General features: G+C 41.2%; 2 protein-coding genes across 3 annotated transcripts; one reads left to right on the top strand and one right to left on the bottom strand.

Moving 5' to 3' along the window:
- The first annotated feature begins 62 nt into the window (after positions 1-62).
- Positions 63-2,731, top strand: chtf8 (CTF8, chromosome transmission fidelity factor 8 homolog (S. cerevisiae)). Its single transcript, XM_086163576.1, has 3 exons — positions 63-214; positions 880-1,003; positions 1,642-2,731. Exons 1-3 carry the CDS (start codon positions 195-197, stop codon positions 1,885-1,887), a joined length of 390 nt encoding a protein of 129 aa, XP_086019702.1. The 5' UTR covers positions 63-194; the 3' UTR covers positions 1,888-2,731.
- Positions 2,732-4,502: 1,771 nt separating this feature from the next.
- has3 (hyaluronan synthase 3) lies at positions 4,503-15,819 on the bottom strand. Of its 2 annotated transcripts, XM_086163717.1 has the most exons (6): positions 15,642-15,659; positions 12,756-12,918; positions 9,597-9,690; positions 8,962-9,509; positions 7,870-7,971; positions 4,503-7,693 (listed from the first exon to the last, which is right to left on the bottom strand). In XM_086163717.1, exons 3-6 carry the CDS (start codon positions 9,688-9,690, stop codon positions 6,764-6,766), a joined length of 1,674 nt encoding a protein of 557 aa, XP_086019843.1. In that variant the 5' UTR covers positions 12,756-12,918; positions 15,642-15,659; the 3' UTR covers positions 4,503-6,763. The 2 variants fall into 2 exon arrangements, with proteins under 2 accessions (XP_086019843.1, XP_086019842.1); XM_086163716.1 differs by lacking the exon at positions 12,756-12,918 and having other exon boundaries at positions 15,642-15,819.
- Between the last annotated feature and the right edge of the window lie 645 nt (positions 15,820-16,464).

Here is a 16,464-nt window from a genome sequence, read left to right as displayed (position 1 = left end):
GTCCCAGCCAGGGTGAAACGGAAGTACGTCATCAAACCGTGATACATCCAGCTGGCGGGAAATGAAATAGGAACGGCAACTTTTTTTCTGCTGCAAAACTGTCAATTTAGCTTAAAAAATAATTTAATAAACGTTTTCACTATTTTCCGTTTTGTACACGTCGGTGGAACTACGTCCCGCTTCCCGGGAGGAAAATGGTTCAAATAGTCATACGGTAAGAACACCGACTTGTCGGTCAATGACAGTTCGACATTTTATTTAGAATGTTTTTACATATAAAAAATATAATTTGTAAATATGTATAATAGAGAATCGCGTTTAGAGATTGGAATTTTTTTTATATTTGTGATAAATTTTGAATATCTGTCGAGCAATAATTTAATTCGCAAATATTAACCTCAGTTTTAAGTATTTGGTATTAGTTTTTATGTTGGCAGGTACAAAACAGAACACATCAGTATTGTAGATAATAACTCCCAACTGCACACCGGCATTCTTTAGATCTTGATATTTGTTATTCAGATTCAGGCGATGTTGATGTTTGGTTGTTGTTACGTTGTGCAGTTAACTAATGAAACATTAGTTTCTGATGATAATCGATATTTTTGTGTATCTTCATTGAAATTTGGTTGAATTGACATGCAGATATAGCCAATATTCTTTAGGCTCAAGTTGAAATGATATCAAGTCTGTTGACGTTTTTATATCAATTGGACATTTGGCATAATGGAAGTCTGTGCTGTTTATAACGTCGATGTATCTTATTGATCAGTATAAAATCAACCACTCTACCAATATCGGCTCTCCCCACGGCCAATATTAATATTGATTCCAAAAAACACAGCATTTAATAAAGGTCGATGGCCCTGTTTCATGCAGAGGAAGTGTGGATGGCAGCTGTCCTCCAGAGTGGCTGCTGGTGGAGCTGCAGGGAGAGATGGTGTCCAGACACAACTCTGGTCTGGCAGGAAATGTGATGGGAGACCTTCTTTACACCAAAGAGGTAATAATGACAATTTTACAATTTTTGACAATGAGTATCAAAAATAAGAAATTAATCTTTGGAAAATGTACATTGAAATAAGAAATAAAATCTCAAAATCCTTCTCAAATACCTAGCTCTTGTCAAATATAAAAAATACACAAAAATTGGTTAAAAATTTCATATGAAACAACATGAATAATTCAGTGATAAATAGCATAATAAGGAATTACTATATGTATAAATACATCAAAGAATTTGAGGAAAATATTCAATATAAAAGAATGACCAGAATTGTCGTTCAAAATTGCTGAAAATCAGATTAAAAATTGCGGCAACTTTGGAAGAAATGATCAGAAATAATTTTGATATGACCTGTAAATAAGGAAAACAGAATAGAAAATTAGTGCTGCGAAAAAGCCTCACATTGGCAGGGAATGTTTGGAAAATGCACTCTATATTGACATTCTAGAAGGAATTATCTTTAAACTGCAAGAAAGAGAGGGAATGTATTGATACTTGTCTAACCAGCTGGTCCGATGCTGAAAATGTCTTGTGTCTCTTGTCTCCTTTCTTTTAAATGTTTTTCAAAAGAACCTTATTTAGAAAAGAATCTGAAGTGTCATTGACTCATCTGTCTTTCCTCTTCTCTCCACTAGGGGGTCCCTGTCCTCATCATTGGACATCACATTCTGTACGGGAAGCAAGTCAAACTGGAGAAACCCTTCGCCGTTCTCACCAAACATTCCACCAACTCACAAGACACTGAAGATGCCACGTCAGTTCCCATGGAAACGGAAGCGGCGGGATCCACTTCGTACTCCGTCTCTGCCCTGATAAAAAGGAAGCTTATATTTAAGACGCGACCCAAACCCATCATCACTCATGTGCCCAAGAAAGTGTAGAGCAGCTGGACCAGGTCAGAGGTCATGATAGAGTAAAGAACAATCCGTCTGAAACCCTGCTGGACTTGTGACGGAGAGCAGTTTGATTTGTTGTTGCCTTACTCAATACAATCTTGTGCAAAAACCATGAATCTCCTATCGGGTCAGACCACATCTGGTTCAGTTCAGAGCTTTTCATGTTTCCAAGAATGCACTAGTGTCATTGTGTCATGGCAATTTTGCTTTCAGTGAAATATCCTTTATTTTATTATGTAACTGATTAACTATGTGTTTTGTATAAAACTTTAAAAAAATCATTGATATCCTTTTTCTAATAAAATAAGTAAAAATCAAAAAATGAGGGAGCCTTTCATCCTACAGCACTAAAACAGCATTTTTTTTATTGTTATTGTTGAATCAATAAGGGGAAAATTAAATTAAAATAATTTATTATGTCAAATAAGTACTTGATCAGCTGACTTTTCATGTTCCACAGTACGTCCTGTTTATATAGTTTTTACTGCATAATCGCGGGTTCTCATCTTCTGCAGATCGTTATATAGTGATGGGAAATGCAAAAAAAAAAAAAAAAAAAAAAAAAGAACGCGAGACAACCCTAAAAATGGCCGGTCAAAGAAAAGCTGCTGTTGAGTTTCAGATTGTGATGGAATTCTGGATTACGGTCCAGTGACAAGGCTGTTCCTATTAATAGAATTATATGGGTAGTTAAAAACGTCTCCTGAGATGTTTTAAACCTTAACTAATATAAACCTATGTAGTTTGTGTTTTTTAGAAAAATAAACGGTTTAGCGCTTGAGACGGTAAAGCAAAAGGACCATTTCTTTCTGTTGTATCCAGAAAAAACTAAAATAAAAAAAACACCTTTTACAAAAAACATTACTTTCTGCGCCATTTCAATCGGAAACACTCTTCTTAAACCAAGTGAGCTACATCACTGCTGCAGCAGGGAGCCGGAGAAGATCTGAAAAATATCCAGCTTATTCTGTCGACAAAGAGGGAACATGTGAACAGAAGGCGAAAGAAACTGAATAAATGGAGAAACAAGCTTCTGAATAAAAACAGTAACACAGAAATTGTTTGAAGACAAGAAATGTCTTTCTGCTTATCCTCCCTCATTTTATTCCTTGTAGATGCTGATTTCTGATTAACTGTAAGATATATTTATTTTTAAGGTATCTTCTCCCTGATTTGTCATGTAATCCCCCTTATTTTAAGATGATGGTTTGCGTGATTTTAGAATACACTTATTTATTAAGACAGCCCTTTTCACATTATTAAAAAAGAAATCCTTTGCCAGGGTAAAAAAAATTAAGGATTTGCAAATTAGAACTATATATAAAAAAAGTCTTTTACAGTATAACCCTTGTTGAATTTTTTTTTAATCCCAGTCTTATTGGTACAAAATGATCGATGAAAACAGGCAGCAATATATTTAGAAATTAGCCTGATGAATATCAGCATGACTGAGCACTTGATCAGCTGAGCGATCAGCAGGGCGAGTGTAAACACTGAAAATAAGTCAGACAGACTTCTGGCATTTGATATGTTGACTTATGGAGTATTTACAGCGTGTGATTGTGTGCTTGTGTGTGTTGGTGTGTTTGAAGGCGGTTCCCATGTTGTGTAAACCCAAGAGGTAAAATGGTGCCTTTTAGCGCCACATGTCTGAAGAGGTCGATTCATTCAGCAGTTGTAACGCCCCCGTTCAGACCCCCGGGGCCCCCAAAGCACAGTAAAGATCGGAAAATATAGCTTATTTTTATTATTTTCTTTGCTAATTTTAAGCTATTGGTTGCCCAACCTTGCAGCATCTCTGGTTCTAATTTCTGTTGGTGATTTTGTTCCCAAAGACTTCATGCATTCCGATTACTTCCAAACATTACATTATCAAAAATAGTCTAAAGGTGCTGTCTTTGGTGAATGATTATGACATAACATGGCAAAAAGCATGAGAACACACGATGGAAAGGATCAGCGCTTTGCTGCAGAATGTCGCTGGCATGTATCGAGTGAGCAAATAGAAGCAGCGGACATAAAAACAATAGATCAACATCACTTTCCATTTCTGAGATAATGTAAAGGTCCCTGCGCCGTCCACTCCGTGTCTACCCTCTTTGCAGGCATCATCATACAACTTAGCTGCATACAGATAGAAGTCATTAAAAAAAGGCCAACCGATGCCAAGATCCACTTCCGTCCGAGTTGGAGTGAAAGTGTCGGCAATGTGAGCGAGAGATAAAAATGGAAGATTGACAACGGCATGAATAAAAAATGTCTGCGGTCGTTAAAACGTGGAATCACGATGATTCTAGTATGAATGGCAGGATTGTGTCACAAGCAGTCAGCATTTTAATGACAGGAAAATTCCAGTGTTCCTCGATTCCCAGTGATGGAATTCTATCACCAAATATCAGACCACTTACATTGCTGGTTGACCGTCGAGTCTTAAACTGAATAATCTGTGCATTGATGAAATGTAAAAAAAACAAAAAAAAACAAAAACAAAGGCAGTGTGAAAGAGATAAGTACAAGAACTCTCTTGCATCCGGGTGTGAAAAACATTGTGACATTGTGTGGAAAAAAAGATATAGATAACCAAAGTAGAATGACTCGTGTCCTGCAGTAAAACTTTACTGATTGTTTGGCACTTTTACAATTTCAAAAAGCCACCACATGTGACTTATCTGAATCACTTAATTGAAATTACAGCTGAGCCTTACCTAAAAACCGAGAAAATGACCAGAATGGACAAAAATCATTGAGTGATTCAACACTGTTCAACAGCGCCTATGATACAACAGCATGTCACATGTCCGAACAGATTGTCTGTCTTGATGATTTGTAGCTGCTTTATAAAAATGAAGCTGTAGCTCATGATTGTGCTGTTCATGAATAAACTGTTCAAAGGCTCGTTTCAGAGCCAAAGGGTAACCGGACCTGTCACCTTCCTGACCCGTTGCACCGCATTTTCTGCATTTGTTTATTTCATTTGGCCATCGCTTGGATCGGGTAACAACTTTCAGCTTCTCCTCACGAGGACTCGTATCGTCTACATCGTCGGCAAAAGTCTTTATGAGCTTTCCTTGTGATGGAATACGAGTGTGGACCTTTTTTGCGGCAAACCTGCTTTCGTGAAAGTTTATTGCCTGTGATTTCTTCCTGCACCAAATGCAAAAAAAAAAAAAAAAGTGCAACAAGAATACCCCTCACCTACGGCGGCTACCGAAGGAGTTGCTGCCTAAAAAAGGGGGTTTGGAAAACTGCAAATCGGACAACTCAAACTACTAAAACCTTTCATCGGCTTTAGCTTTTAGCAACGCTAGAAAGTCTCCTCTGAGAATTTCCACCGTAACAGGGTGGAGAGGCTGGCCTGACTCTGTGATCCTGGTTTGGCAAAGGCAAGAGGCTGGTATCTTTAGACAAATTCCATATACAGAATTTGCAGGTGCAGGTAGCTGATCAGTGAGAGGGAAGACTGGGGCTTCTTCCGGGAGCCCAAACACGTAACATGAAGCTGCCGGTCGGCGGGTCTACCATCTCTGAGAAAGGCATCGGGTTGGGATACATTGCCATGAAGATGGATGGAAGAGGAAGGACTCTAGGAAAGGATGTGGAATTGTACCTTCCTGCTGGCAAAGAAGATATCGCCCAGGTAGTCACACCAACTAGATATAGCACCTCTATTCACAGTAACAATGTCTGTTTTTAATACCTCAAGGCAGCTGCAGCAGGAAGCGTTTTATTTTAGGGGTTTATAAACGTCAATGGATGAAGGGAATGACGTTAAACTTGGAAGAAACACTCACTTTTGGATAAATGAATTTGCATGTTTTGTTTCAATAACAGGATCCTTTGGGAGCACCTCAAGGGGATATGTCGGATCTGTCAGCACGTATGAAAGGATGAACGGGTTGGGTGCTTGTCAGCGTCCGTGTAAAATAACTTTTGTACCATCTTTGAGAACATTATTAACCCCTGAACACTCCACATGAATCTGCTTCTTTGGCACAAATCGTTTGGACGAAAAGATCAGGGTTTTGGAGTCACAGTTTGAAAGAATAACGACTCGATGGACCTTCGGAGTAAAAAGAATTTCGGGAATCCTCCTTTTTTTTTTTTTTATCATTGCTGCTGATGAAAATGTTTCGCTTTGCACCAGGAAATATTACAGTGTGACATGTGACAGCTGCTCGATGATCGACTTGGGAAAAAAAAACAAAAAAAAAAAACCTAACCTGTGTTTATACTTGAGACAGAACGCGTCGTCGAGCGACCGAATCAGACGCCGAAGCGTTACATTCAAGCTGAAATGTTTCAACTCGTTCCGACACGTCTGCTGACTCCTTCGATTTCCGATGCCCGGCGTCACGATTTTTCCCACCTCGTATATATCGAGAAGAAGAAGGAGAACGACGTAAAAACTGGCCATCAAAACCTGCATGTTTTTCTTGATAGACATTTCAACGCCGCTTGCGCTCTTTTCGTTACGGCACGCCGAGCCTGAAACCGTTCACGATGTTCTTCTCAGCTATCACTACCGCTTGCGGTAGTGTCCATGCGCTTGCACAAGTGCATGAATACGTGATAACCTGGGTCAATTTTGTTTGGTTTTTCTCTATGAAGCACCATTGAGCATGGTTTCAGTAGAAGATCCACTCATCTCCTCCCCCCCAAAGTCCTCTTCCAACACGATCACACTCCTGCAGCGTAGATTTCAGATTCGCACCTTTTAAAGCACCACTGATAGGGATGTGACTGTCCTGGTTCATCTTTCATCCCTCTAGCAGTTCACACAGTCACTGGAGACCCTGCTAGAGTCAAACCGCTGCTTCCCACGGCACGAGTGCCCCACCAGCCCTCCCTTCCAGCGCGAGGATTATGCCTCAGCATAGGGCAGGTGATAATTCTCCTCCCTCTTGTTGCAACGTTTGGCAACAATCGCCAGGTAGAGTACCAGCAGAATGAGCCAGTAGCAGGCGTACAGTATCGTTCCCGCTATCAGTAAAGCCTTTTCTGTCTCACTGAACGGCTCCTGTGTTTCGCAATAAATCGTGTACGCGACGCCGCCGAGGAGTATCATCGTCCAGATCGTGACCGGCACCGCCCCGATCAAGTTGATCACGATCTTCCTGCGGCCTGATGTGCCCCACCCGGCCTTGTTGATGGTGAGCAAGGCAAATATTTTGGCGGGGAGCAGGCTGGACATGTAGAGCAGAGAATAGAGGGACATGAAAATCATGACCAGGCTGCCGCGCAGGAAACAGGCGTAGGTGGCCTTTACCATCCCGACCAGCTGGACTGTCAGCAAGAAGAGGAGGATGTTCCATAGCCTTCCACGGTAGAAGAGATGAATGACCGTGGCTACCAGGAAGAAGGGAAAGAAGCCGGTGACGACGGATTCGTAGGTCATCCAGAGGCTGTGCTTGTGGAACCAGAGGGCGTTGTAGAGCCACTCGCGGAAGTAAGACTTGCTCCATCGAGTCTGTTGGTTCAGCCAACGTAAGTATTGGGTCGGCGTCTCAGTCTGGCATTTTGATCGCGCCGTGAATTTGGTCTTGTAGCCAAAGCTGAGCACCCGGTTGGTTAGATGGCGATCATCACCGAAGCTGCACTTGGATCCCAGGAATGTCTGGTGGTACCAGGGTTCTAGGAAACGCTGAAGCAAAGAGTTCCTGTACATCCCTAAAGGGCCGCTGATGCACTGGACGCATCCGAAGTAGGACTGGCAGGCGCGTTCGACGTTGAACGCCATCCAGTAGCGCACGCTGCTGAGGAAGGAGATCCACGAGTCGTATTTGTTGAGAATCTGGAGGACAGGAAAGCACGGTGAAGGGGGGGTGAAAATTACTAAGAAAAGATGGAAATACTTTCAGCCGTTGGTTTTGGCAGCACGAGAGCTGGCTGCTCGACTTCCAAAGCAAACATCGCGCTAATGCATACCAACATACAATACATGCAGTATCTACGTGTGTGAGCGTTTACCTGCACATCTCCACCAACACCTCCAACCATTGGGTCTTCCTCAAGGATCTTCAACATTTCTAAGGTACATGCTGGGTCTAGAACTGTGTCTGAGTCACAAACCTGAAAAGAAAAGGTAATAAACAAAGGTATATAGTTGTGGTCATGTATGCATCTGGAGTTAATAATGCGCCGCATATGCGGCTCATCACCGGGTCGACTGGGAACTTAATCTTGACCCAGAAGAGGTTCTCCAGCTGCCGGCAGTTAAGGACGAGCCGGTCAGATTAGGAACGTAGAAGCTTTAATTTACAACCGACTTGTGAGCCTTGGGAAGGATCTAAAGCTTTTTAAGTAACTTCCAGCAACACTCTCATAAATGAAATGAGTGCCTCGTAAAATCAGCTCACCCCGATGACACAGTTTGAAAGTAGTTATTCTTCGAGAGTTAAAGTAATTTTTTTTCCTGTACGCCCTATATTATCGATTCCGTCTATTTTATAGATCAAGTTGATGGACGCAGAATAAATTTAACAATAGTACACGATTGCAGCAGAAAATCTCTTTTCGTTCTTTTTTTGTGCTCCTTTAACATCCATTTTGATGTGTGCACTTTTAATTAAAATGCAATACAGAAAAAGAAAAAGCAAATAAAAGAGTCCCCAAAACAGTATTTTTAAAAAATAGGGTTGGCTGGTTCATTCTATGATCATGCATAAATTCACTCATGCACCTCATCTTAATATTATTGCAGGGAAACCTTAACCCTTGTGTTGTCTTGCGGGTCAAAAGTGACCCACTACCATGTTTAGCTGTAGAAAAAAACACCTTAACCTATCTTTTTCCAACTTGAAATTTTATGACTTTTCCTAAAGAGAACCCATAATTCGAAAAAGTGACACCTTTTTTTTTTTATGTTTCCATGTGGGCTGTACACCACTAGGGTACAAAGATTGTCTTATGGGTCATTTTTGACTCGTAGGACAAGGGGAGTAAACACAATGTTAAGATCGCACGAGGGTTAAATCGGGTTCAGGGAAAAAAAAAAAGTATGATTTCAGCTAAAATTGTCCATTTTACTTTGCACGGTGCAATTCCTTATGCTGTTCTTACCTGCACATAATCCACACTGTCCCCCAGTGCTTTAAAAGCAGTGTACATCACCTCCCTCTTCCCTCCCCACTCTTGCATGATGCAAGAGTAGCGGCAACATCTGACCAGCCGAGTCACCCGCGCCGCCTCCTCCATATGAACCGTACTCCTCCCTCCTCCGACGCCCTGTCCTCCGCTGCCGTCGCTGTGGTAGTTTCCCTTCCAGACCATGCTACCGGCCTGGTCGGCCCCACCGATGACCTCCTGGAAAATATCCATCATGTAGCGGTCCTCGGGCCTGTTGCCGTCCACCACCAGCACCACTTTCAGACCGGGGAAGGAGATTCGCCGGATACTGCGCAGGCACTTCCTAAGGTAGTCCGGGTCCTCCTGGTAGGCAGCGATGCAAAGGGCCACGGAGCGGCGGAGGTGCTGGGGCCGGACCGGGCTCCTCATCCTTCGATGCTCCAGAAAGGCAAAAAGGCTCTGGAGGAAAAGGTGGAGGGAGAGGAAGGCACCATAGAGGCCGAAGGAGAGGTGGTGCTGCTCCGTGTGGATGAACTGGTAACCTGGAACCAAAGGGAGGCCGACATCAGTGAAACGTTATTCGAGTTATTCCGTCGTTGATGGTACGATGAAGAATAGATGACTACAACCTGTGACATAGGCCAGCAGAATGGTGAAGAGGACCACCGCAGCAAAAAGGGTGGTGACCGCGATGTTCAGCGCATTCCTGAAGCGAGAGGGCATCTGAAGACGGAACCAGACATGGGTTTGAGTAAGATGGTACGAGGAGAGCAGGGATGTCGGGAACAGAGATGAGTTCCCGGTCGATAACATGCACATGCGTTCATTTCTCTCACGTAGGTGGAATTTAGGTCATTTTTAATGTGTTGCATTTGCAGGACTGTCTCAGAAAATTAAAAAGAAATTAAAAAAACAAAAATTCTTTGTTTTTAATTCTAATATTTTGTGATAGGATTTTTGAGTTTTCTTAAGATATAAGCCTTAATCAGCAAATAACAAAATAAAATAACAAAAGGCTTGCAATATTACAGTTGATTTGTAATAAATCCAGAATGTATGACATTTTTGTTTTTGTAATTGCATTACAGAAGATACAGAACTTTATCACAATATTCTAATTTTCTGAGACAGTCTTGTACTAATAAACCAAAGTCAATACCTCAATACCGCAGTCAATACCTCTCTCTATATTTATATATATATATATATATATATATATATACTTTTGCTACAATTGTTAGCTAACCCTAAAGTAGTAGCTCTACAATGACTGCTACAATTAAATCTAATTATGGGGTTGGATATATTGCTACTAATAGCATTAATAGCAAAATTTAAAAAAATGATGTCACTGTTTTTATGTGTTGAATTATTGTTACAACAACTTGACTTGCATTAATAGTGCAAACATGCACTTTAATTGCTGGCACTGTTGCTTGTACCGTTGCCTCCGTCAGCACAGTCAGCGTCATATACATTGATTTTAAAAATATATTTTGATACTGCAAATCACAAGGTCATTTTTATTAAAATCACCGCAAAATGTATATGGCAGCCCAACGCAAAGCTTGATATCATTACATTAGATGACGACACTAAAGAAGAGTGAGTTGACTTGAACAGACATTAGTCCAGTCCACAGCACTTTCACAGGGTGTGTTCTAGTACCTGTTGTTTTTTCAGTATTTAAACAATAATTTGCCAAACAGCTACACTGATAATGATACACGAATTAAACCATATGATATTTATTATTGTGCACTCTTTGTGCATGCTTTAAATTACATTTGTGCAACAAGCATTGCAATACATCCATTATATTCCTTCTCTGTTTTAGACGGATCAATTGATGGAATAATATTACAACCATTATTTGTGATTGCCACCTTGCAAGACAGTTAATGTTGAAGTAAAACTGAATAAATATTTTTCTACATTGGCTTGTTCTGACGCCTTGAGTACTACTGTTAGACAGGTCAAATATCACAACAATATCATAACAATAGCACTTGCAACTTGCAAAATACATATTTTATTGCCTGTTTATATACTGTATAGTTATTTTATTGCCTATCTGTATATTTTATATATATTGTCTATTTCATACAGTTTTATATTTGTATTGTCCAGGACTACAGATGGAAATTAGCTATGAGCTATAATCTGGTACAAACATCTCTGCCTCTGTGCTTAATGTATTTGTACACTGTCCTAATAAACTTCTAAACAAACAAACAAACAAATTTTGCCATGGCATGACAACCACGGTTTTACAACAACACACGTACCCTGCTATGACACTGTGATGTGCAGCATCGTATTTCTTTGTCAGTAACGTAAATATACTTTTTGACAATAGCACCTCCAAATAACCGTCAATCCCTTAAGGCACTCCCTCTATCTCTGTCTGTGTGTTAATAGCTCTAATTAAAGGTCTACCAGGGTCTGACTGCTGCTCGAGCGCTTTGGAAACAGGGTGAACAATTCTGTCCATTCATTCATGAATTTACCTCCCCTGTCTCCACCCTGCCAGCCGTCCAAGCCAACTGACTGGGCCCATGCAGGAGAAACAGACTGATATTTATACCGATACATTCAGCTCTGTGGGACAGACTTACTGGGAAATGCACAGATTTACATGCAGGCACTAAATCACTCTGACTCTACTTGAAACAAGACGTTGGATATTTTTTATATGTAGGGATGTTTGCAGATTGACATTCTGCATCATGGTGGTACATTTTCCCTTTCGGACGTTGTTTGCAGCCCGAAGCTACCGGCATGCAACAGTCATCGTTGTATTTTACGAACAAGCGCATTTATTTCTGTACGTATACAGTGCATATTAATATCTCTGCAGAGGAGCTGGAGCAGGTGCTATTATCCCCTTGATTTCCTATTTTAATTTTGTGGAGTTATCTGGAAAATATATTATTAAGGAAGCATATTACATAAGCTATTGCAGATGGAGGAAATTGGTGCTAGCTCCTGGTTAGCATTTGGTGTAGTTGAACAGCTATTTTAACTGAAGTGACGCGCTAGCAAGCGATTCAGGCTAAAACTTTGTTTAAGTTAGCTTAAGCTCTGTTTTAGCGGCCTACTTAAATGTTTTGCTTACATTAATTGCGCAAGCTTACATGTTTTGGTGTTATCAGTGGCATATTAATGAGCGCGTCTTATCTTTTTAAACAAACAACTGTAAAGAAGATACCTAGCGTACAGGAAAGCTAAGCATAGGCTTGTCTTGGTTTTGATAGCATGTTAGCTATTGGAGCTAAATGCCTCAGATTTAATGAACAAAAATATCACCTAAAGTTAAATATGTTTAAGACATTCCGGAAAAAACACTTGTGTTAACATAAGTGGCAGAATTATAATCTTTGACTGCAAATGTTTTTTTGATGTTTTTCTTTTTTTTCTCTTTAAACTCTAGTTCTGTGTCAATCGCTCCTCTGGTATCTTTCACATCAGCCACTCTCTTCAAGATTTGCGATTAATGGCTCGATCAGAAATATCCTTCTTCTTAAAAGACAAATATTTTTGACACCCCCATCAAGTGTTTGCTCATAGAGGAATGTTTGGTCAGTATAAATAAATATGGTGAGAGTTGCCTCTAGACGGGCTCCATATGAAGAACACCACGACAAATCTGGCTTGACGTTTCAGGTTATATTCCAGTATTAAGAAAAAAAACTCCTTTCCTATGGTTCATTAGAAGTTGCTGGTTTGAATCTGCTGATTCTTGTGATTCTTGCATGTCTTTACCCCAGGCTCTCCCTCCTACTCACAGATCCGATGTTGAGAATAAACTATCCAAGGCACTGAATTCAACCATGAGTGGTTGTTTGTCTCTGTTGACCTTTCCAGGGTTTATGCAGCGTTTGGCCTCGACGTTTGCCGAGATCAACTCCAGCTCCAAAAAAAATGGAATATGCCGTGATATGGGTGGTACTGCACAGGGGGATTTAAAAATACTTGCATTAGATTAATTAAAAAAGGGAAAATATTGACTAAAATCAAAAGTAAATCACAGATAAATTGCATCGATATGCATTTTTTTAAATCTAAAAATGACCTGAAATTAGCTTTGACTTACACAGAGATAACCAAGAAAACAAATAGTTTTAAGAAAAAAAGGATCAAGGAATCCTTGGGAATAATTGGATTATAAAAAGCAAAAAAATGCATGGAATAGCTTTAAAAGCTTTTCACACTGATACTAAAGTGAAGCAAAGGTGCTCCATGTTTAGGAGATACAAACAGCTTATTAGTTTTGTTTATGTGATATGTGATTTTTCTAACACCTTAGCATATAATATAATGAAGTTGCATACAATGCATATAATTGGACTTCTTTATTGATTGGCTTTTTTATTTTTTCTAATGCTCAGCCGCACCACAAGCAGTAAAAATAACAATTTCCTCGCTCTATAAGGTTTAATGGTGGTGTGGAGTCACTAATAAACACCACCACCATCTGAAGATGAACGACTGTCTCACTCCAGCTTCCTGGAAGGGCGTGACGGGATCTCATCACCAGGACGAGCTGAGGTCAAAGGTCTTCCAGCACACACACACACACACACACACACACACACACACACACACACACACACACACACACACACACACACACACACACACACACACACACACACACGGGCTATTTTCCACACTCTCCTCCTGTACAATAGAGGGCGCTCCCCTCTCACTTCCACCTGAAGGGGGATCTGGTTGCCTTCGCTCAAAATAATTCTTTCAGAGACCTCATTGAATGAGGAAGGAAATGATGCAAGTTAGGTGTGTGTGTGTGTGTGTGTGTGTGTGTGTGCGCACACATCGTTTCACTAGCCACAGAGTACAGAGTGACTGGTGATGTATAACAGTTGTGTTTGTGTGATAGTGTTAGTGTTAATCCTACTATTTCTTTCATTTTAGCCCTTTTTATTTCTTAAAAAACCTTGTAGAAATGGGAAATATCTGTGCCTTTACAAGCAAAATGCTTTGCCAGTTTGTTTGTTTGTTTTTTTAACCGATTTATGGAGTGTTGTGACATCATGCAGGACGTCTCAGGAATAGAAAGACCAGGCATTCAAGCTGGCTGAAACCTGAAAAAAACTTGATTTTGTATTGTTTTCATATTTTTTTTATATGTTTGAAAGCGATCACCTGGATCCGGTGGCTCGACTCCCAGCACTTATTAAAGATTTAAAGGTTAAAAAAAAGGGAAAACTTGCAAGTACTAGATAGACAAAACCAGCGAGGGACTCACATGCAAAAATCAAGGTTTTAGCTGCTAAAGTGACAAATAATTCATTTAGTTACAAGTGAGTGAGGTGGGGGTTAACAGACAGTGACTTCAGGAGTAAGGTTGGACTTATGAGTCATATAGTGTCTGTGACCTGGACTTGTGAATAAGCTTCTGTTTCCTGACCAAGTAAAACATAACGGCTTGAAAAAATAATCAGTTTTGTGTTCTTGGCTTGGTCTGCTGCCCTCAGGTGGCCTGAAAGCATTAGTCTGAATGAGAGAAATTAGAGAAAATTAAAAAATATTTCTGGAAAAAAATTAGATGAAGCTCTGGGAATTCACTTCATTTTCAGAAATCGGGCCGGGTAGAAACGGCCGATTTAATTTAAATAATTTCGTCGGGATTTCAATTTTACAATATTTTAAATTTTCGTTTTGTTTCATTTCATTTTACTTATTTCATTTGAAATGATTGACTTTGGACATGAAATGACCGATGTCCTGGATCCAAAAGTAACAATTACATTCGTGAAATAAATGTACGTGAAATGTATGTTGTATTTGTTTTTATTTTATATTTTTTTCTGTGTCAGTGACAGTGGGAACCAGAAATCTCTGGTACTTTTATTTTGAAGGCACCCTAGAAATTCATGAAGCTCTGATGTAGGTGACAGTAGATCCATATAATTTCTATGTCAACGTTTACATTTACTGGGCATGTAACTTCTGTATGCGGGGGCTGAAATGCTTTCATTTGAAAAGAAATTTTGTGCCGTTTCTCCACTGAGGGATTTACCGCTTCGCTCTCTAACGTCTGCTGTGCATCAATGAGCATTGTGTAAAGAGGCAGCGGGCTGAGGACCGTGATGCCATGGAAAACCACATTTCCATTTTCTTTGGAGACGCCAACAGACACTTTGAGGTGCTCCTGTCATGGCAGGCAACCCACACACACACACAGACACACACAGAGACACACAAACGGTTATAATACACAAGCCAGGAACGTAGACAAATTCGTCTCCTCAGCATCACTTCTAGCCCTGTTGAATTGAGTATTTCACACACACTCTCTCTCTCACACACACGCACATACACAGGCTGAGTCAGAAAAAAAACATTTTCTCTACCCTCACATTGCAAACATTCAAAACACACTCATGTCTTTGTGCTGCATTTTTTAGCTCAACTTTCATGTCACTTCCTCTAATTTTTCCAAAACTTTCCATACAGCTTTCGTCCCCGCTGAATGCGTTTGCCCACATTGTCAATACTCCATTCACCCTTGCCTCCCCCGAAATCACGCTCGTGGCATTGCTCTCATTTAAGATCTAATCCCAAATCCCACGTATAAATCTGTGAAGAGAGCGAGCTTTCGGAGGAATGTTTGCATCAAGGACGCGGGTGTCAAAGATCATTCTTACCTTCCTGATCCGGTGGACCCTCCGTCTTTGTCTCCCCCTCGGCACTCCCCCCAGGTTTCTGTCCTCCAGGTCCGTCCGTCCAGACGGGACGTCCAGCCTCCCCCTTTCCTCTCCTCTCCTCTCCTCTCCTCAGCACAGCGTGCTCCTTGTTTGGACCCCCTCCTTCCCACCAGCTCACACTACATCTTTATTCCAGCTTGCTCACTTAATTCACAAGATCTCACATCCAGAAATACTGCAAGCGGCTCAAAACCACGGTCCTCCACCACTTCTGTGAGCCAGCCTCCCCTGCTGCCTGCTCCTCCTCCTTCCTCCTCCTCCTCCTCCTCTATCTCCCAGGACTGTCCCAAGGCATGAAGCCCCCCCAGCCCAGATGTGATCAGAGGTGCTCAGCCAGCAGATGATGAGGTTGCACTCTTGCGTCTGTAAATTACAGGCCGGGGGCAGCAGCTGTTTCGGTCACTAGCGTTCTCCATCCTGGTGCTGCACCTTTAGCCGCGATGAAGGGCGAAGGCCAAAAAAGGGTCCTCCGATCTGATTTACATTTGCTGACCCCCCTCCGGTCGGTCGGTCGGTCCGGTGCCGCAGTATCATCTGTTAAAGCCTGAATTCTTCTGTCCCGCTGTCCCCCGTCCCGCCTGACCGGCTGGCAGAGCAACCGAGCTTCTCCTCCAAAAGCTCTTCTCTGTGACTCCTTCAGCACCCGTTTGCCCCCCTTCCTCACAGGATACCTCAGCTAGAGCTCCCCATTTCTCTGCAATGCAGCCAGCAGCCTCTAATAAGCCCGGGTTCTGTTTGATCGGAGCCACCTCCACTCTCTCCA

This window comes from Fistularia commersonii, chromosome 17 (genome assembly GCF_037954325.1).
Source record: "Fistularia commersonii isolate RoL2024-O1a breed Wild chromosome 17, RoL_Fcom_v1.0, whole genome shotgun sequence".
Taxonomy (NCBI): domain Eukaryota; kingdom Metazoa; phylum Chordata; class Actinopteri; order Syngnathiformes; family Fistulariidae; genus Fistularia; species Fistularia commersonii.
This window is presented reverse-complemented; position numbering and strand designations above follow the sequence as displayed.